This window comes from Lithobates pipiens, unplaced genomic scaffold, assembly GCF_037356315.1.
Source record: "Lithobates pipiens isolate NorthernLeopardFrog02 unplaced genomic scaffold, aLitPip1_a1.2 Scaffold_30, whole genome shotgun sequence".
In the NCBI taxonomy this organism is placed as follows: domain Eukaryota; kingdom Metazoa; phylum Chordata; class Amphibia; order Anura; family Ranidae; genus Lithobates; species Lithobates pipiens.
Genome location: NW_027507791.1, coordinates 93,480,867 through 93,501,901, shown reverse-complemented (window position 1 = coordinate 93,501,901; position 21,035 = coordinate 93,480,867). Strand labels below are relative to the sequence as shown.

Here is a 21,035-nt window from a genome sequence, read left to right as displayed (position 1 = left end):
TCGCACTGTAGTTATAATCAGCCTTTTTATCAGCACAATTGGCCGATGCCGATTAATTAAAAATAATTTATTTATTCAAACAAAAGCCCCTATGCAGGGTACTCACAAGGTACAGGTGCTTCAGTGCACCACTCTATGACAAGCATGAAAATGTTGAGATTGTGTGTCCCCTTCAAACAGACCAGCTGCTGACTCCTACACCATCCTGTCCCCTCCCCTACGCATATCAACACAAGGATATGACGTGTCTTACTCAAGAGGTATTGGGTTCAAGTCTGGGCTCTGGCTGGGCCACTCAAGGACATTCACAGAGTTGTCCCATAGCCACTCATTTGTTATCTTTGCTGTTTGCTAAGAGTCATTGTCCTGTTGGAAGATAAACCTTTGCCCTAGTCTGAGGTCCAGAACGCTCTGGAGCAGGTCCCGATTAGTCTCCCAGATTCTGTCGCTGAAAAACCTCCCTGCAGCATGATGCTGCTACCACCATGCTTCACTGTACGGATGGTATTGGCCAGGTGATGAGCAGTGTCTGCTTTCCTCCAGACATGACACTTGTCATTCAGGCCAAATACTTCAATATTTGTTTCACCAACCAGTTTTGTTTTCATGGACTGAGAGTCCTTTAGGTGCCTTTTTGCAAACTCCAGACGGGCCGTCATGTGCCTTTTACTGAGGAGTGGCTTCTGACTGGCCACTCTACCATACAGACCTGATTGTTGGAGTGCTGCAGAGATGGTTGTTCTTGGTTGTTCTTCTGGAAGGCTCTCTCCTCCCTGCAGAGAAACACTTGAGCTCTGTCAGAGTGATCATTGGGTTCTTGGTCACCTCCCTGACTAAGGCCCTTCTGCCACGATCGCTCAGATTGGCCGGAGGGCCCGTTCTAGGAAGAGTCCAGGTTCCAAACTTCTTCCATTTACAGATGATGGAGGCCACAGTGCCCATTGAGACCTTCAATGCTGCAGAAATGTTTCTGCAACCTTCCCCAGATCTGTGTTGACACAATCCTGTCTCAGAGGTCTACAGACAATTCCTTGGACTTCATGGCTTGGTTTGTGCTCTGATATGCACTGTTAACTGTGGGACTTTATATAGACAGGTGTGTGCCTTTCCAAATCATGTCCAATCAACTGAATTTAGCACAGGTGAACTACAATCAAGTTGCAGAAACATCTCAAGGATGATCAGTGGAAACAGGAGGCACCTGAGCTCAATTTTGAGTGTCATGGCAAAGGCTGTGAATACTTATGTACATTGACTTTTTCGGTTTTTTTTTTTATAAATGTGCAAAGAACAAAACTTCTTTAATGTTGTCATTATGGAGTATTGTTTGTAGAATTTGGAGGTAAATATTTCATTTTGGAATAAGGCTGTAACATAACAAAATATGGAAAAAGTGCAGCGCGGTAAATACTTTCCAGATGCACTGTATCAGTCTTAGAGGCATAGGGTCAAAGTGCTCTGGCGCTCCAACCCTTGCTTATTATTAGCTTTTTTTTTTAAAAGATAAGCACCTCTAGTGCCATGCAGCAAAAGGGAAGCGCCACTGCTCCAGATGCCAAATGCCTCCATAATCTTGAGGGCACTACTTTAAAAAAATAAAATAAAAAGAACGCAGCAGAAAGTTGACAGTTTTCTGGCTTTGAAAAATTAAATATACTCGTGCTGAAAGTTAAACAAGTGAAAAAAATTGGAATGACAGATATAATAGATATAAGATATAGGTTTTCTGGCTTGTTCTGTCTGACTGAAACAAAGCCTTATAAAGAGATGGGTCTTTCCAACTCATTCAGTTATGCAGCTTCAGGTCTTAGGCTGTCCATACATTATACAATCTTCTTGTACAATTTTCATTTAGATTTACCAAGACAATATAATATGAGGTCCAACCTAAACACTTTCAATTTGTATGCAATCAGGCAGGCCCTTGCACTACATAGTTGAAGGTAAATACAAAGGAAATTTAATAAAGATCATTGTATAGTGCAGTGATGGCGAACCTTGGCACCCCAGATGTTTTGGAACTACATTTCCCATGATGTTCATGCACTCTGCAGTGTAGTGGAGCATCATGGGAAATGTAGTTCCAAAACATCTGGGGTGCCAAGGTTCGCCATCACTGGTATCGTATATGGCCAGCCCTAGTTCTGTTTTTTTAAACAGAGGTGCTCAGGAGTCCCTGAAAAACATACAAAACAGAACCTAGAGCTCCCCCTACTGGCTGCATATGAAAAGTACAAAACATGTATATGCAGTACTTTTTCCTGACTGACATTACATGAGAATAGATAAATCACATTCATTTTTTGTTCTAACCATAATAAAGTAAGTACAGAATGTACTATACATTCCTTTTAAAATAAAGGGCTTAGCCAGCCGAAGAAAATCACTAAATTTAAAAATTGCTCTAGGCCAAATGTCTCTCTTTTCAGCTAGGCAGCATGTCTGTGCTGTTGGTGTCTGTGCTGTTGGTGTCTGATGATCAGCACAAATCCATGATACCTGGAAGCTCTGTCTGCTCACCTGTGGAGGACTGGCAACAAAAACTTGCCACTGGCCATTTCAAGCCAAGCAAGAACTGAATGGCAACGTTTCTTTCCCTGCAATTGTTCCAGCAATTTTATACAAAACCGCCCAGTCTAACGGATGTTTATTATTAATCCAGAACTCAGAATTGGACACAAGTGTTTGTTACCCACTACACCCACAGAGCCATTTTTTGTAACCCCCCATATATTCCTTTTTTCCTCAATTATTTTCTCTGTTCCAAATACGTCACTGCAACTTCTTCCGTCTAGCTAAATTTTTATTTCTTACAAAGGTACCCCCATGGGTTACTATGAAATATTTTCATCACAATTTTTGTCAGGTACATGTTTTCAGGTATGAAAAGTAAATGAAATAAAGATTTGAATTCGTTCAATTGACGAAAATCAATTCCAATTTTGATCAACGAACAAAAACAGAACAAAAATTTGAGGGCGGGACCTTTACCCACCTGACCGTCTGCTTTCCTCGGAGCTCCGCCTGTCTATTAAAGCCCCAGCCCCCTGACCAGCTGTATTGTCTGAGAGATGCAGGCTCCCTCCGTCTGCCTGCTGCCTGGGAGTTCTGGAACAATGCCCTGCAAACCACATGGTGAGTGTTTCCCCTCCCAGCAAGGTAGCTGTGCTTAGCACTGTGTAAAATAACATCCTCCCCAGTCTAGTTCTCTGCCCTGTGTCCTCCCCCACTCCCATTTACTTCCCCATCCCCATTACATTTTATTAGATTTATACTCCAGGAGTATATAATGAGTTTGCAAATTCTAGAGAAATGCTTAAATAATGCATTGCAATTTAACTAAACCTATTCGATTATAGTCAACTAACCACTTCAGCCCCGGAAGGTTTTACCCCCTTCAAGACCAGGCGTTTTTTTGCGATACTGTACTACATTACGCTAACTGCCAATTGAGCAATCTTGCAACACTGTACCCCAATAAAATTGATTTCCCCTTTCTTCCACAAATCAGATCACCTGCGGTTTTTATTTTTTGTACTATAAACAAAAAAAGACCGACAATTTAGAAAAAAAAAAAAAAAAACAATATTGTTTACTTTCTGCTATAAAACACATCCAATAAAAAAAAAAAAAATCTAATTTCTTCATAAAATTAGGCCGATATGTATTCTGCTACATTGGTTTGCGCAAAAGTTATAACATCCAAAAACTATGGGATATATTTATAGTATTTTCAGGACTGCAATACTGCGGTGGACAAATCAGACACCTAACTGACTCTTGACAATTTTTGGGGAATCAGTGACACCAATGCAGTGATCAGTGCTAAAACTATGCACTGTCTCTGTATTAATGACTCTGGCTGGGAAGGGGTTAACATCAGGGGCAATCAAGGGGTTAAATGTGTGGCCAACATGTGCTACTGTGTACTATGTGAGGTGTTTTTACTAAGCAATGTGCTTTCTTTACTTCCTTTTTTTACATTGCTGCTGTCAAGAAAGCCCTATGTCTGGAGTCGATTGTCGGGGGGGGGGGGGGGGAAGGGGGGTGGAAGGGGGGGGGCGGCAACCAATCAGTGGCTGGCACCCACTGATTAGTTCATGTTGCAGCCAATCGCAGCACAGCTGGGGAAGTAGGGGCACTCCCTAGCTTGATGCACGGACCACATTCTAGGTATGTGATCCTGCATAGGAGAGTCGTTTTTACACCATATATGTACTGTATACAGTCGGCAAGTGGATAAAATAAGACTAAAACAATTCAGATGGCTAAAATTTGACTAAAACTAAAATGGAATTTTAGTCTAAAGACGATTACTAAAACGAAATAGAAATTTTATTTCAAAACACTGCCATAACTAAACAAAATACCAAATGGCACTAGCTGCAGTACCCACTTTCAATCTGAAGCTGTCCCCTACAGTACGCTCTTTTTCAAAGGATGTTCTCATTTTGAATGATTCGCATGATCCCTTAGGCCTCATTCATACCGGCCCTTCTGTGGTTCGCTTTTATAAATGCAGGACAACTGATCTGGGAACTACAGCATAAACAACACTTATGCTTCCCCAATCACATTTTTATGCATTTAGATGTTTTTGCTTTAACCACTTGCCTACTGGGCAATTAACCACTTAAGGATCGAACTTTTATTCAGACTCGGTGTTTACATGTTTAAAACTGTTTTTTTGCTAGAAAATTACTTAGAACCCCCAAACATTATATATCGTTTTTTTCCAACACCCTAGAGAATAAAATGGCGGTCATTGTAATACTTTTTGTCACATCGTATTTGCGCAGCGGTCTCACAAGCACACTTTTTTTGAAGAAAAAAAATAAGACAACAGTAAAATTAGCCCAATTTTTTTATAATATGAAAGAGAATGTTACGGCAAGTAAAATGATACACAAACGTGTCACGCTTCAAAATTGCGCCCGCTCGTGGAATGGTGTCAAACTTTTACCCTCAAAAACCTCCATAAGCGACATTTAAAAAACTCTACAGGTTGCATGTTTTGCGTTACAGAGGAGGTCTAGGGCTAGAATTATTGCTCTCGCTCTACCGATTGCACCGATACCTCACACGTGTGGTTTGACTACCGTTTTCATATGCGGGCGCTACTCACATATGTGTTTGTTTCTACTCGCGAGCTCGCTGGGACAGGATGTTTTAAAAAAAAAAATAAGAATTCTTATTTATTTTACTTGATTTTAGTTATTTTTACACTGTTTTGAAAAAAAAAATGGATCACTTTTATTCCTATTATAAGTAACATCCCTTGTAATAGAAAAAAAGAATGACAGGTCCTCTTAAATATTAGATCTGGGGTCAAAAAGTCCTCAAATCTCATATTTGGACTTAAATGCAATAAAAAAAAAAAATTGTCATTTCAAAAAACGACATTGAAAAAATATGCCTTTAAGAGGTATGGGCGGAAGTGACGTTTTGATGTCCCTTCCGCCCTGCTATGGTATAGAGAAGGGTGGGGGCCATCTTAGCCTCACTCTTCTCCATGCCGCAGACAAGACAGGTCCCTATCGCCTCTGCCGCTACCGAGGGCTCTGGTAAGCAACAGAGGGCGCAAGAGAGCGGCCGGAGGGGGGGTGGCAACTTTCCCGACGTGGATAACGGTGAACTCGCAGCAAACCCTCCGCAGAGACCACCATTATCGTACACACGACCGATGCTTGAAGAGATGTATATCTCGGTTGTGGCAGCAGCTGCTGCCGTTGCCAGGGTATCCCTCATCAAAAAATGGACATGCATCGGCGTGCGCTGGTCATAAAGTGGTTAAACCCCCCTCGTGACCAGACCAATTTTCAGTCATGTAATACTGTACCCACATTAATGTTTTGTCCTTATTTTCCCACAAATAGAGCTTTCTTTTGGTGGTATCTGATCACCTCTGGGTTTTTTATTTTTTGCGCTATAAATGAAAAAAAGACTGAAAATTTTGAAAAAAAAACGAATTTTTCTTTATTTCTGTGATAAAATTTTGCAAATTATTAATTTTTCTTCATACATTTTGGCCACAATTTATACTCCTACATATCTTTGGTAAAAAATAATCCAAATTAGTGGATATTATTTGGTCTTTGTGAAAGTTAGAGAGTCTACAAGCTGTGGTGCGAATCACACAAAATTGATCACATCTGATGTACTGGTGGCCTATCTCCTTTCTTGCGACCCGAACAAGCCAGGAAAGTACAAAAAAACAAAAACAAAAAAAAATGACCCATTTTTTTAAAGTAGACATTCCAAGGTATTTTGTAAGATGCATGGTGAGGTTTTTTATGTCATTTTTTTTCCCCACAAAATTGTAATAGGTTATTTCTCTCACATGGCATGTGTATACCACAAATGACACCTCAAAACACATTCTGCTACTCCTCCCAAGTATGGCAATACCACGCGTGGGACTTCTGCACAGCCTGGCCACTTACAGAGGCCTAACATGCAGGGAGCGCCATCATGTGTTCTAGGAGCATAAATTACACATCTAACTTGTTGACTATATATATTACACTTTTGAAGGCCCTGGAGCACCAGGACAACGTGACACTGACGTGGCACTGATGACAGATGGCACTAATACGTGGCACTGATGACACGTGACACTGATGTAGCACTGATGACGGATGGCACTAATATGTAGCACTGATGACAGATGGAACTAATAGGTAGCATTGATGACACATGACACTGACAGGTGGCACTGATGACAGATTGCACCGATACGTGGCACTGATGGCATGTGGCACTGATGACAGATGGCACTAATACGTGGCACTGATGACAGATGGCACTAATACGTGGCACTGAAGTAGCACTGATGACAGATGGCACTAATAGGTGGCACTGATGACACGCGACACTTATACGTGGCACTGGTGACAGATGACACGTGACACTGACAGGTGGCACTGATGACAGATGGCACGTGACCCTGACAGGTGGCACTGTATTTTCTATTTTTTTGTGTACACTCACAAGCTGCAGCAGACGTTTGCTCTCCCTCCTCACATGCGGTCTCTGTGTGAGGAGGGAGAGCCGCCAATGAGAGATGATCTCATATGTTTACATATGAGATCATCTCTCATTGGACACTCCGATTGAGTGTTAAATGGCCACTGTGATTGGCCATTTAGCACAATCTGCGATTGGCTGTGTCCAAGGGACACGGCCAACACAGAATTTCCCCAATGCGCGCTCAGAGGGGAAGTAAACAGGAGGACGTCCAGGGACTGCCTCCCGGCAATTGTGCGCCTCGCTATAGCCGTCTTTTGACTACAGCACAGACGCTTAGTGGTTAAAACAGGTTTAGCTGCATGTAAGTGTGTTTACACATGTTTTGCATTTGGATACTGGACACACAGAATTCTATGTTCTTTAAACGCAAATAAATTGACTGCACAAAAATGCACGTAAATGCGTACCAAAAATACAGTAAGCTGGAATTTTTATGAACTTTCAGAAAACGCACCAGAAACTACCACAGCACAGTAGTGTGAACGCACCCTAATGGAAGGGCCCAAATGATGACCTTTCCTGCTGCTTCAACTTCCCTCTCATAAAATAAAAAGCCGCATGAAGAAGAAAGAGACTTGAGTTTAGATTGGCCGATTCTCTCCTTCACCCAGAGAACCAACATGAAGCTTACATGCCACGTGCTGATATCACGATACAGCGTAGGTTGGAAGGGCGAATGCATGCCGGCCGGCACTTTTTATGGGCGTTTTTACTGCTATGTTAGTCTATTTCTTTACTTTTATTAAATTTTTTATACGGAATTATGCTATAGTGAGTCTTCTTTCCATTTCGTACTGCCTTTCTGCTTCACGTGCTGCTGTTGATGGTCCCGGCCTGTTTCATTCAATAAGGGAGCCTACTGTGATCATGGTCTGAGGAGGTGCTGTGGAGATTGACTATAGGCATGAAATCGCTTGCCTTTTGGTAAGCGCATATTTTGTGTGGTGGTGGTCACAATCCTTGGTGTGTTTTGGTTGCACAAAAGATTGAACACTTTTTATTTCTTATTTTTACATTATTATTATTACACTCATATTATCACAATTTTTTAATTATTATCACTATTATATATTTTTTACATTTTATTTTTATTGTTACTATTAATTTAATATTTTTTATTTTTCCATGAATTCTTATGAAATTTAGGTATTTATTAAGTTTTCACTGGACTATTTTTCATTTATTGGACTTTATCACTTCACTGGGATTTATCGAATTTCATTATTAACATTTGTTATTAATAATTCATTTTATAAATTATGTAATGTTTGATTTATTAGAGGGGTAGATAAAAAAAATTTACTATTGCAATCAATCACTCATAGGTGTTTATATTTAATTTTATTTACAGTATTTATGTATGTGCACGGCTTTTTTCTTTTTGTTATCTTATTGTGTTTACGTGTATCTCGTAAAACTGAGCTGCAGCGATTTTTAGTTGTACTAGTGAAGATTTAGGTTTAGCGCGGTATTTATTTTCTTTTTGATAATAAGGTTAGGAACAGGATTGGGTTAAGGGTCAATTCGGCCGGTTCAGTATGGACCAGCTGAATTTCAATCCATGGATGGGCACCCTGGTTGTACACAAGCCGATCCAAGCCCGTTAGCTTTTTTTTTCAAACGATTAGTGGCACCAACTATAGCCAGCAACACTCATCATTGTGTTCTGCCAGCAGGGAAGGGTCCCCACTGGCAGGACAGCACTGTGGGAGAGATTCCCCCATCAATACTCACTGTGTTAATGGGGGAATCAAACAATTTTCTTTCCTTCCACCCATGATAGAAGGAAATTACTGTATTTATCAGCGTATAACACGCACCTCAAGTTTAGGAGGGAATTTTAAGGGGAAAAAAAAACTTACATTTAAATGCCCATCAATGTAACCTTATCAGTGCCCATCTGCATCCTTGTCCAGTGTCATTACAGCCTTGTTCCAGTGTCATTTGCAGCCTTGTCAGTGTAGCCTTCCAGTTTAAAAATGGCGCTGGCGGCTTTCGGCTCTTCTCGCAGTCCTGCCCTAAGATGGAAATAACACAGGTCCAATGGAGGGAATGGGCATGACTGTAAGCGGAGCCGAGCACACTTGGCTATGTGTATCATGGTGGCTCGCTCTGCTCACAATCGGCAAGGGATCAGCGTATAACACGCACCCACGATTTTCCCCCGATTTTAAGGGGGAAAAAAAGTGCGTGTTATACGCCGATAAATACAGCAAATTGTATGATGATGATGTATAACATGCCCTGCTTTAGGCACCTTTCACGCAAGCGGACCATTCATTTCAGTTCAGTCACATCAAAACGGATGAAGTATTCATCCGTTTTTTTATCAGTTTTTCATCCGTGCTCATCTGTTTTTCATCAGTGTTTTTTTTTTTTTTTTTTTACATCCACTACCAATGCAAAAACGGATGAAAAACTGACCATTTGTCAGTTTACATTTGTTTTTAGTCTGTTTGGAAGAAAGATAAATATAGCTTTGATAAGTTTGAAAAAACAGATGATGACGGATGCGGATGTAAACTGATGTAAATGGATGATCATCCATTTACATCTGTTTTTCCGCAGAGATGCATCGATGTCTGTTTTTTATCCCTCAACGGATGGATAAAAAACAAAACAGTCCGCATGTGTGAAAGGGGCCCTGAGGGTCACTCTAAAGTGGAATTCTAGCCCAAATATCACTGCCATCAGTTTCATACTGTTGTCTGGGTTAGGATGTCCCATCGCCTCCTGTCTTAGTGACTTGGCATTACAGATCACGTTATCAAGCACAGGAAACATGCGTCGCAGTATCTGCACCAGCTCTCTGTGCAGACGTGCTGCGGTGGATCATCTAACAGCATACACACTGTGCCCAATTTTAAGCTTTTTAGCAGCTACTTTAAACCAAATAGCCTCTACATATAAAACAAAATGCATTGCAAAGGTTTTTTCACATTTAATTTTTCTTCTTTTTGCTTGATCTGGTCATCTGCAGGCAAATCAAGCTGTAGAATTCAGGTGGAAGGAATTGCAGATGATGCAGAATAAGCTTACAAGACTCTCTGTAATTTAATTAATGCACAACTATTGCATCTCCTTAGCATATTTCTGAATGGTGAACAGTCCCACAGGGGCCCATAGCCTTCAACAGCCAATGCCGTCCATTATCTGTAGAATAATCACGTAAATTATCCAAGCTGAGTGTTGTGCAAAATGGTGCAATTATTTACATACATCAAATGTTGCTTGCCCTCTAAATGCAGACTGGAACTAATTTAGAGAATCCAGTGCAGAGCTCCTGGCTGTGTACATGGCTAAATAGGCAAGAACAACTATCTTGCATTTGGTATTGGAAGCGCCTTCCATGTAAAGTGTAGGGAATTAGTCATTTAGTTCCCAACAGTCTCAAAATACACTCAATGGCCACTTTATTAGTTATACTTGTTCAATTGCTTGGTAACACAAATTGTTAATCAGCCAATCACGTGGCAGCAACACAATGCATTTAGGAATCTAGACGTGGTTAAGATGACTTGCTAAAGTTCAAATTGAGCATCAAAATGGGGAAGAAAGGGATTTGAATGAATGAATGACTTGTATAGAGTTCCAAATGCAAACTGAATCGCCTCAATGCATCCATCCTGTGTTGTCCTGCTTCTTAGAAGAGGTGAGTTTTTTTCTGAAGGCCCGTTGGTTTTCTTTTAAGTGACTTTGAATGTGGCATGGTTGTTGGTGCCAGACGGCTTGGTCTGGGTATTTCAAAAACTGCTGATCTACTTGGATTTTCACGCACAACCATCTCTTGGGTTCACAAAGAATGGTCCAAAAAAAGAGAAAATATCCAGTGAGTGGCAGTTGTGTGGATGAAAATGCCTTGTTGATGTCAGAGGTCAGGGCAGACTGGTTTGAGATGATAGAAGAGCAACAGTAACTCAAATAACCACTCGTTACAACCAAGGTATGCAGAATACCATCACTGAATGCACAGCATATCGAACCTTGAAGTAGATGGGCTACAGCAGCAGAAGACCACACCAGATGTCAGTTACTGTAAGAACAGGAAACTGAGGCTACAATTCAAGCAGATTGAGAAAAGATTGCCTGGTCCGATGAGTCTCAATTTCAGTTTCTACATTCGGATGATAGAGTCAGAATTTGGTATAAACAACTTTAAAGCATGGATCCATCCTACCTTGTATCAAGGGTTCAGGCCGGGGGTGTAATGATGTGGGCGATATTTTCTTGGTATACTTTGGGCCTCCACAGTCACCAGATCTTAATCCAATAGAGCATTTTTGAGATGTGTTGGAACAGGAGATTCACATCATTGAGACAAATCAGAAGCAACTGCTTGATGTTATGTCAGTATGGACCAAAATCTCTGAGGAATGTTTCCAACATCTTGTTAAATATATGCCACGAAAAAATAGGATTTTTATAACAGCTTTCCTTAACATCACGGGGCACAGAGCCATAGTAGTTACTATGTGGGTTATAGTCCACCTTCAAGTGATGGACACTGGCACACCTTAAGACAAGAAGTCCACTCCCTATATAACCCCTCCCACTACTGGGAGTACCTCAGTTTTTGTAGCAAAGCAATATATGTGTATTAGAAGAGGGGAGGGACCTCTGTGTCCCGTGATGTACTCCAAGAAAAGGATTTTACAGGTAAGCTCTAAAAATCCTATATTCTTTATCGTACATCACGGGACACAGAGCCATAAATAGTTACTATGTGGGATGTCCCAGAGCAATGCCAACTGAGGGGAGGGAGACAGAACAAAAGTCGGGCACCACGAGACTAGAGGACTTATACTGCTGCCTGCAGCACACTATGCCCAAAGGCAATATCCTCATGCTTTTTTACATCCACCTGATAGAATCTGGTAAATGTATGGATTGATGACCAAGTTGCAGCCTTGCAGATTTGAGCCATGGAGACTTAGTGATGCACTGCACACGAAGCACTAACAGCCCTAGTGGAGTGCGCTTGGATTTGAAAAGGTGGAATCTTAATCTTCAAATCATAAGCTTGAAAAATTACTTGCAGAATCAATTTAGAAATAGTAGATTTTGATGCTGTCTGTCCTCTTTTAGGACCTTCAGGCAACACAAACAAAACATCAGTTTTTCGAATCTGAGCAGTTGCCTTCAAGTAGACTTTGACTGCGCTCACCACATCCAAAGAATGTAGTGATTTCTCTTACATAGAACAGGGTTCTGGAAAGAATGAAGGCAGAATAATATCCTAGTTTAAATGAAAACTTGACACTACCTTCGTTAGAAAATTAGGATGAGGCAGCAATACTACCTTATCCTTGTGAATAATTAAATATGGCTATTTACAAGAAAGAGCAGCCAACTCTGATACCCTTCTTGCAGAAGATATGGCAACCTGAAAAATGTGTTTCCTTGTCAAAAGGACCAAGGAAACATGCCGTATTGGCTCAAAAGGCTGTTTCTGCAACGCAGACAGAACTCAAGGGTTCAGGGGTGATCTATCCAGAGGATTAAGCCGTGTTAACCCCTGAATAAAACCACAAACCAAAGAATGCGAAGCAAGTGGTCGTTGAAATAATACCGATAAGGCCAAGACCTGGCCTTTGATAGTACTCAAGGCCAACTTCATCTCTAACCCCATCTTCATAAAACCAAGGATTCTACTTATGACATACTTCCTGGGGTCCCAACCCCTGGATTCACACCAGGAGACTTATGCCTTCCAGACTCTATAAAATATGACTCTGGAGGCCAGCTTCTTTGCATTAATCAAGGTAGACACCACAGAACCTAAAAGCCCATACTTCTTCAGAATGTGGGTCTCAATAGCCAAACTGTTAAATTTAGCGTTTGTAAGGTAGGATGAAATACCGGACCTTGCAAGAGAAGGTCTGGATGTGGTGGTAGGGTCCATGGTTCCCCTACTGCCATTCTTATGATCTCTACATATCAGGATCTTCTGGGCCACAGTTTGTGAGAACCGAGCGTTTGGCAGTGTTAGAGCCAGCGGTTAACATATGCAGCATCAGACCGATGCTGCATCCAACTAGGTAAATATGATCAAATTTTAGTTCTCTTTTAATACCAATTGTATTCAGGCCACTAGGTTTGTACCCAAGTTCTGATTTTCATCTCATCTCATTGTGACTTGAATAAAGTTACTTTAGATCATTGCACCGCAGGGTTTCAGGTACAGCTTCTTCTCCGGCAAGCCCTCAGGAGAACAGTGACAAGTACAGTAGGGCCATTACCAAATCTCATGACACTAGCAGTCAGTGGCAGCAGTGCCCTAAATAATCTCACACTGCAGAAATGCAACTGATAGGCTAGAGAACAGGTTCCGAAAGGCACAGTGACATGCTGGTATGTTTTCTTAGGAGGAATTCATGGCCAAGGGGTAATTTTTAAAGGTATACAAAATTATACTTTCTATAAATTCTCTATAAAATTGTGATTACAATAATAATGTGATTTGGTTATGCAGGCTTGTGCCCCGTTGATTCATATGACTGTGCGTTTTAATGCTAGATCCACTTTAATATAATGCAATTATAAATTAAAAAACATATTACATACCAGTAAATATTATACTAATAATACAGCAGCTTGTCCAGCTAGAATGTATAAATTACATTAAAACCAGATAAGTGCATAAAAAACGTTGACGTTTATGTTGGGTCAGGGAAGGATGAAAAGGAGAATTGGATAGAGGAATAAAGTTTAGCCCAAGGTAAATGGGCTCCCCACATCTCCTATGACATGACACCAGCTGAATTCTTATTCTTTGCTGTCTCCTGCAATGCTTTCATTGTAATGCACACCACCCTGCTCAGAGGAAATAAACCTGCAGAAATAGAACAGCTCCACCACCTGGCTCTACTTTAACATTGCATAAAGGAAGACAGCTTCCAGCACAAGTTAAAATCAGCAATGCATTGAACATCTGGCGAAGTACTTATTTGTCTAAGAGTGACCGGCATCTCTTTCCTACAAACGTCTCATTTTCATTCTTCTACACACCTCCAAGAAAACATCTGACCTTGAAGCCGCTTCATGCAAGAAGAACAAATGGTGCTGCTAAACAAACAAATTCTATGCGATTGTAATAACATGCTACTGAATAGGACAACTGATTCATTCCACATTCTGTATGGAAAATGAATATATTAAAATAATACTTACATACAGGTTTTAATGTCTTGAATATTCTGCTGACTTTTATATGCTTGAATAAAAATGTTCTATTCAGTAAAAGCAATAACCAGAATTACCAGCATATCCCAAGTTCCCCATAAAAGGCTGACTTGTTACGCAGATGCGGCAAACACTAACACTTGTGCACACAGACATACAGTGCCTTGCGAAAGTATTCGGCCCCCTTGAACTTTTCAACCTTTTGCCACATTTCAGGCTTCAAACAAAGATATAAATTTTTTATTGTTTGTGAAGAATCACCAACAAGTGGGACACAATTGTGAAGTGGAACGAAATCTATTGGATTTTTGAAACTTTTTTAACTAATAAAAAAAATGAAAAGTGGGGCGTGCAAAATTATTCGGCCCCCTTGCGTTAATACTTTGTAGAGCCACCTTTTGCTGCGATTACAGCTGCAAGTCACTTGGGGTATGTCTCTATCAGTTTTGCACATCGAGAGACTGAAATTCCTGCCCATTCTTCCTTGCAAAACAGCTCAAACTCAGTGAGGTTGGATGGAGAGCGTTTGTGAACAGCAGTTTTCAGCTCTTTCCACAGATTCTCGATTGGATTCAGGTCTGGACTTTGACTTGGCCATTCTAACACCTGGATACGTTTATTTGTGAACCATTCCTTTGTAGATTTTGCTGTATGTTTGGGATCATTGTCTTGTTGGAAGATAAATCTCTGTCCCAGTTTCAGGTCTTTTGCAGACTCCAACAGGTTTTCATCCAGAATGGTCCTGTATTTGGCTGCATCCATCTTCCCCTCAATTTTAACCATCTTCCCTGTCCCTGCTGAAGAAAAGCAGGCCCAAACCATGATGCTGCCACCACCATGTTTGACAGTGGGGATGGTGTGTTGAGGGTGATGAGCTGTGTTGCTTTTACACCAAACATATCATTTTGCATTGTGGGCAAAAAGTTTGATTTTGGTTTCATCTGACCAGAGCACCTTCTTCCACATGTTTGGTGTGTCTCCCAGGTGGCTTGTGGCAAACTTTAGATGAGACTTTTTATGGATATCTTTGAGAAATGGCTTTCTTCTTGCCACTCTTCCATAAAGGCCAGATTTGTGCAGTGTACGACTGATTGTTGTCCTATGGACAGACTCTCCCACCTCAGCTGTAGTTCTCTGCAGTTCATCCAGAGTGATCATGGGCCTCTTGGCTGCATCTCTGATCAGTCTTCTCCTTGTCTGAGCTGAAAGTTTAGAGGGACAGCCAGCTCTTGGTAGATTTGCAGTGGTCTGATACTCCTTCCATTTCAAAATGATCGCTTGCACAGTGCTCCTTGGGATGTTTAAAGCTTGGGAAATCTTTTTGTATCCAAATCCGGCTTTAAACTTCTCCACAACAGTATTACGGACCTGCCTGGTGTGTTCCTTGGTCTTCATGATGCTCTCTGTGCTTTCAGCAGAACCCTGAGACTATCACAGAGCAGGTGCATTTATACAGAGACTTGATTACACACAGGTGGATTCTATTTATCACCATCAGTCATTTAGGACAACATTGGATCATTCAGAGATCCTCGCTGAACTTCTGGAGTGAGTTTGCTGCACAGAAAGTAAAGGGGCCGAATAATTTTGCACGCACCACTTTTCAGTTTTTTATTTGCTAAAAAAGTTTAAATTATCCAATAGATTTTGTTCCACTTCACAATTGTGTCCCACTTGTTGGTGATTCTTCACAAAAAATGTTAATTTTATATCTTTATGTTTGAAGCCTGAAATGTGGCAAAAGTTTGAAAAGTTCAAGCGGGCCGAATACTTTCGCAAGGCACTGTACTTGTAGTTATATCACATGTACACTGTTACCAAGGATAGGTATGTCCATAATGTGTAAGCATTTTCTTTTTCCTTTTTTCTTCTTCTGAAACCTGCATAAATAAAGTCTGCTTTTAAAAAGGATTTAATGTATGTGATGGTGAATTGTTTTCATTATTATGGTTCGTACATGTAGTGTATTGTAACCCATGGCAACCAATTTCAGATCAGTTTACACTAGTTATATATGAACTATTGAGTAAAACTGTGATGGTTGCTATGACTTAAATGGCATACATCCCAACTTTTGAACTTGAGAATGAGGGGCATTTCAGGGAGGCTGTGGAACTCAGCCCAGATTGGCAGGACACTGGGATTTATTTGAAATCCCAGGCAGTCCCGGCAATTCCGGGACATTTGGGAGGTATGTTTAATGTGATTGTAAAGTCATGTTATACTTACCTGCTCTGTGCAGTTGGTTTTGCACAGAGCAGCCCTGATCCTCCTTTCCTCATGCCCCTCCCTCCTGTCGAGTGCCCCCACAGCAAGGAGCTTGATGTAAACACAACGGGGGGGGGGGGGCAGCATCTGTGGCTAGCTATTCCCGGAAGAGGGTGCAGATAAACGGATTATGCACCCCTCTCCCCCTGAAAGGTGCCAATTGTGGCACCAGAGGGGGGGGGGGTTCCGATGAGCAGAACTTCCACTTTAAGTACACCCTTGTGTGAACGAGGCCTCAAACTAGGGAATGACCTCAAACCACAATCAGAGGAATTAGGGAGTGACCAAAAGAGAATCATCACTAGAGATAAGGAGCAGTCATCCATATTCATACACTTAACCACACCTACCGATTTTAGGCTGCTCCTACCAAAAGTAAACCTGCGGAGCGAGTAAACTAGTAAATTAACGACCATATCCAATAGAAACAGATAGTTGTCAGTGTATACCTTAATTTACAGATATTTGCATAGCGCCAACAATTTATGCAGCTCTATACTTACTGTACATTCACATTAATTCCTGCCCTCCAGGAGCTTGCAATCTAAAAAGGTACTTGTTTTAGACGCATACTTACACACACACACATACTATGGGCAATTTAGACAGGAACCAATTACCGTATTTATCGGCGTATAAAACGCACCTTTTTCTCCTGAAAATCTAGGAAATCGTGTGTGCGTGTTATACACCGATCCCTGCTGCCTCTGAGTGGAAGGAGGGGATGAGCGCCACTGAATTACACAGAGACCCGCCCCCCTGGCCCAGCATTGGACCACTGTTCTGTACATCATATGAGCTGGGTGGGACTGTAAATGACTGAGCGCCAGGTACACAGGAGATCGCGGATCTGTGTTATCCAGCACTGGTGTTGCTGCAATTATCGGCAAAGGCGAGTCTGCAGATGTGTACTAAACAGGCTGCAATGATGGGCATGCTAGAGGCTGCAGATGGGCACTAAACAGGCAATAATGGGCATAGATCATGCTGCAAAGCATTGACCCTTATTTTAAAATGTAAGTTTTTTTTTCAGAAACTCCCCTCTTAAAGTTAAGGTGCGCGTTATACACTGATAAATACGGTAATCTACCAGTATGTCTTTGTAGTGTGGAAGGAATCCAAAGCAGCAAGAGGAAACACATGCAAGCACAGAGGGAACATGCAAAGCCCATGGAGATAGTCATGGACAGGATTCAAAACAGAAGACCCCAGGGTTGCAAGGTAGAAGTGGTACCATTTATATTGAAGCTGGCCATAGATGGATGGAATTTAAAAAAAAAAAATTCTTAGGAAAAGTCTTAGGAAACTTCGTAAGAAAATTCTCAGAACATTCAAATATTGTTCAAAAGATTTTGTTTGTTTTTAACATTTTATTTTGGAATACATGGACTTTACAGAACGAAAACCACGTACACTATTAGGAGTTTGTTCCAAAATAGTTTTCCATCCTACTCCTTTGGATTTTCTCGTCAGTGCGGTCTAAGAGGACTGTAGATTTGAACCACAAATGATTAGAAATATGAACAAACTTTCTTAGAACATTATTTTCCTTTGAAATTTTGTTTGAAATCCTGTCCATCTATTGCTACCTGAAGGATTTGTCACTTGAGTGTTGCCCAGAATTCCACCCAAAAAAAAGCTCCCTTCACATCCCATAATGCAGTGCCCCATGCAACCTTTCAGCAAACCTGGACATTATCAAGTTAAATGCCTAGGTTAACCCCTTCAGATCCGCACTATAGCCAAATGACGGCTACAGCACGGATCTGCTTTGCCGGGAGGCCAGCTATAGAAGTCCTCCCCTTTGCACACTGGCCACACCCCCCTAAAGGGCGCGAGCTCTGATCACCCGAGTCACGGATCAGAGTAAGGGGTCGATCCCGACCCCTTACCACGTGATCAGCTGTCAGCCAATGATAGCTGATCACGTGATGTAAACAGAAGATCGGTAATCTTTTTTTTCCTTCTCATGCTGACAGAGTGAGGAGAAAAAAAGGCAATCACCGGCTTCTGTTGAAAGGACATTGGTCCCGAAGAGGAAGAGGCGAAGCCGCCTCATATGTGCCCACTAGTACCATTTGCTAGTGCCACTAATCAGTGCCCACCAGTACATAAGTGCCACCTATCAATGTCCATGAGTGCCACCTATCAATGCCCACCAGTGGTGCCAATCAGTGCATCATCAGTGCCACCTAGCAGTACTGCCTATCAGTGTCACCTACCAGTGCCAATCAGTGTCCACCACTGCCACCCATCAGTGCCAGCTATCAGTGCCACCTATAGTGCCCTTCAATGCCACCCATCAGTGCCCACCAATGCCACCTATCAGTGCCACCTCATCAGTGCCCATCAGTGTCACCTTCTCAGTGCTCATCAATGCAGCCTATCGATGCCCATCAGTGCAGCCTATCAGTGCCCATCAGTGCCGCCTCATCAGCGTACATCAATGAAGGAGAAAAATTACCTGTTTGCAAAATTAACAAAATATAAAACAATTTAGTATATTTTTTTTAATGTCTATTTAAATTTTTTGAGGTGATCAAATACCACCAAAAGAAATCTCTATTTGTGGGGAAAAAATCTGAGTTCATTTGAGTACAGTGTTGCATGACACGCAATTGTCATTCAAACAGTGACAGCGCTAAAAGGTGAAAATTGGTCTGGGTAGGAAAGTGGGTTTAGGTGCCCAGTAAGCAAGTGGTTAAAGAAGAACATGTTGATACAACTCTATTTAGGGTATAACAGCAATGCGTAAACTTTAAAAAAAAAAAAAAAACACTACTTGCAAGACAAGGGTATAATGAGCTAATATGCATCGCATACTAGCTCATTATGAAATACTCACCTTAGATCGAAGCTGAGCAGCGGTCCCCTTACACCGATGTGATCAGTGACATGTCTTTTGAAGTTATTTCTGGGTTCACGGGCCCTGGTGCTGTGAATGGCCAGAGCCACGATGATGTCGCTCCTGCACAGGCACGTGGGAACCGCCGGTCATGGCACAGCCCTTGAAGAAACGGCACGAGCTAGCCGTTTCTTCAGTCAGCTTGTGTAGATGTCGGCACATGCTGATACAGTGAATATCTCCTAAACGGTGCAGGTTTAGGAGATATTCATGGTATCTACAGGTAAGCGTTATTATAGGCTTACCTGTAGGTAAACGTGGTGTAACGGGGTATACAACCACTTTATATACTTCAAGTTACTGGTTCAGAACACACAATTAAATAAGGAGTTATAGCTTCTCTCGTCATATTTGCACACTTGTTAAGGTCAGGAAATATTTCAGCCAGTGGGCAAGCACAACAGTTAGAAAAATAGCACTTTCAAAAGGAGGTTTAGCAAGGGCAGACCCTCATTTTCTTTAGGCCCTATTCCTCCTGCATGGACCGATTTGATTACCCAAGCAGATAACTGGAAGAGTATGCTACTGTAAATAAGGAATTATGGATCCCCCCCCCCCTCTTTGAAATAATGATCGATAAGAACCTGAAGTAACTTTTTCTAAATAACGGAAAAAACACTCAAAAGTATGTCTCTAAATGTAGAAATTTACAAAAAATCGTCTTGCCCAAAGATGCAGTAATTAAATTGAAATTAACTGAATTAATTTCATTCTAAATTTCAAAGATGGTGGTCACTGACTGAGACAGCTCAGTTTGTCAATCTGGACAAGTCTTTAATCAATAGTTGAGTCATTTTGACTGAGCCACCTGTGCTGAAAATCTGGCCTGTTAGCGGCTGCCAAACACTGAATCATCACTGATATTTCAAATATTTTCCTAGACAGTACAATACAAACCTATCATATGATACAAGGTAAATTATAAAGTACACAAAAAACATTTCTTTTTTTAATTTGAGACTCCACAGCATCAAAGGATACACATAATAATCACAGAGCAGCCAACTGTGGCTCAGGATAATACAACCCCAATTCCAAAAAAGTTGGGACGCTGTGTAAAATCTACATAAGAACAATATTCAATGATCTTCAAATCTCATAAACCCATATTTTATACACAATAGAAAATGTAAAACATATCAAATGTTTAAACTGAGAAAATGTACCATTCTAAGAAACAAAATAAGGTGATTTTGAAATTGAAGGCAGCAACACATCTCAAAAAAGTTGGCACAGGGCAACAAAAAGCCAAAGTAAGTGATACTGTCATGTACCTGATAGGAGACTGAGTTGATGAGGTTGGCCTTTCTTATATCTCCTGTCCCCACTGAGGACAATACAGAGGAAGCTGAAGGACAAGAGGGACACCAGTGCCTGATGTGGACGATTCCGTTCCGGCAGTTTGTCAGGGTTCTGGAGACTGGAGTATGCAGCGGTGTGCAGAGTTGGAACAGGAGACAGCCAGGTAGGCACCTGCCCGGGGGGCTAACAGAAGCCAGGATCATAGACAGAAGCAGAGGCAGCGGGGTACCAAATCATAAACAGAGCCAGTGTCAGGAACGGAGCTGAGTTAGAGGTGAGCAGCAGCACAGGAACAGGATACACAGCCAAGGTCAAAGAACAAGCCAGGTCAGCAACTAGGAAAGCACAC

The 21,035-nt window shown here is 41.4% G+C and overlaps 1 protein-coding gene across 2 annotated transcripts in view; it reads right to left on the bottom strand.

The window, feature by feature from the left end:
• The window catches only part of COX16 (cytochrome c oxidase assembly factor COX16), a 181,303-nt gene that overhangs the window by 132,909 nt on the left and 27,359 nt on the right, over positions 1-21,035 (bottom strand). Inside the window, exon 3 of one of the 2 annotated variants that reach the window (XM_077464625.1) lies at positions 20,659-21,021. The exons of the other annotated variant lie outside the window; for it this stretch is intronic. Within the exon in view, the coding sequence (XP_077320751.1) occupies positions 20,659-20,889 (231 nt within the window). The 5' untranslated portion in view covers positions 20,890-21,021. The remainder of the gene's footprint in view (positions 1-20,658; positions 21,022-21,035) is intronic. 2 annotated transcript variants of the gene reach the window in all.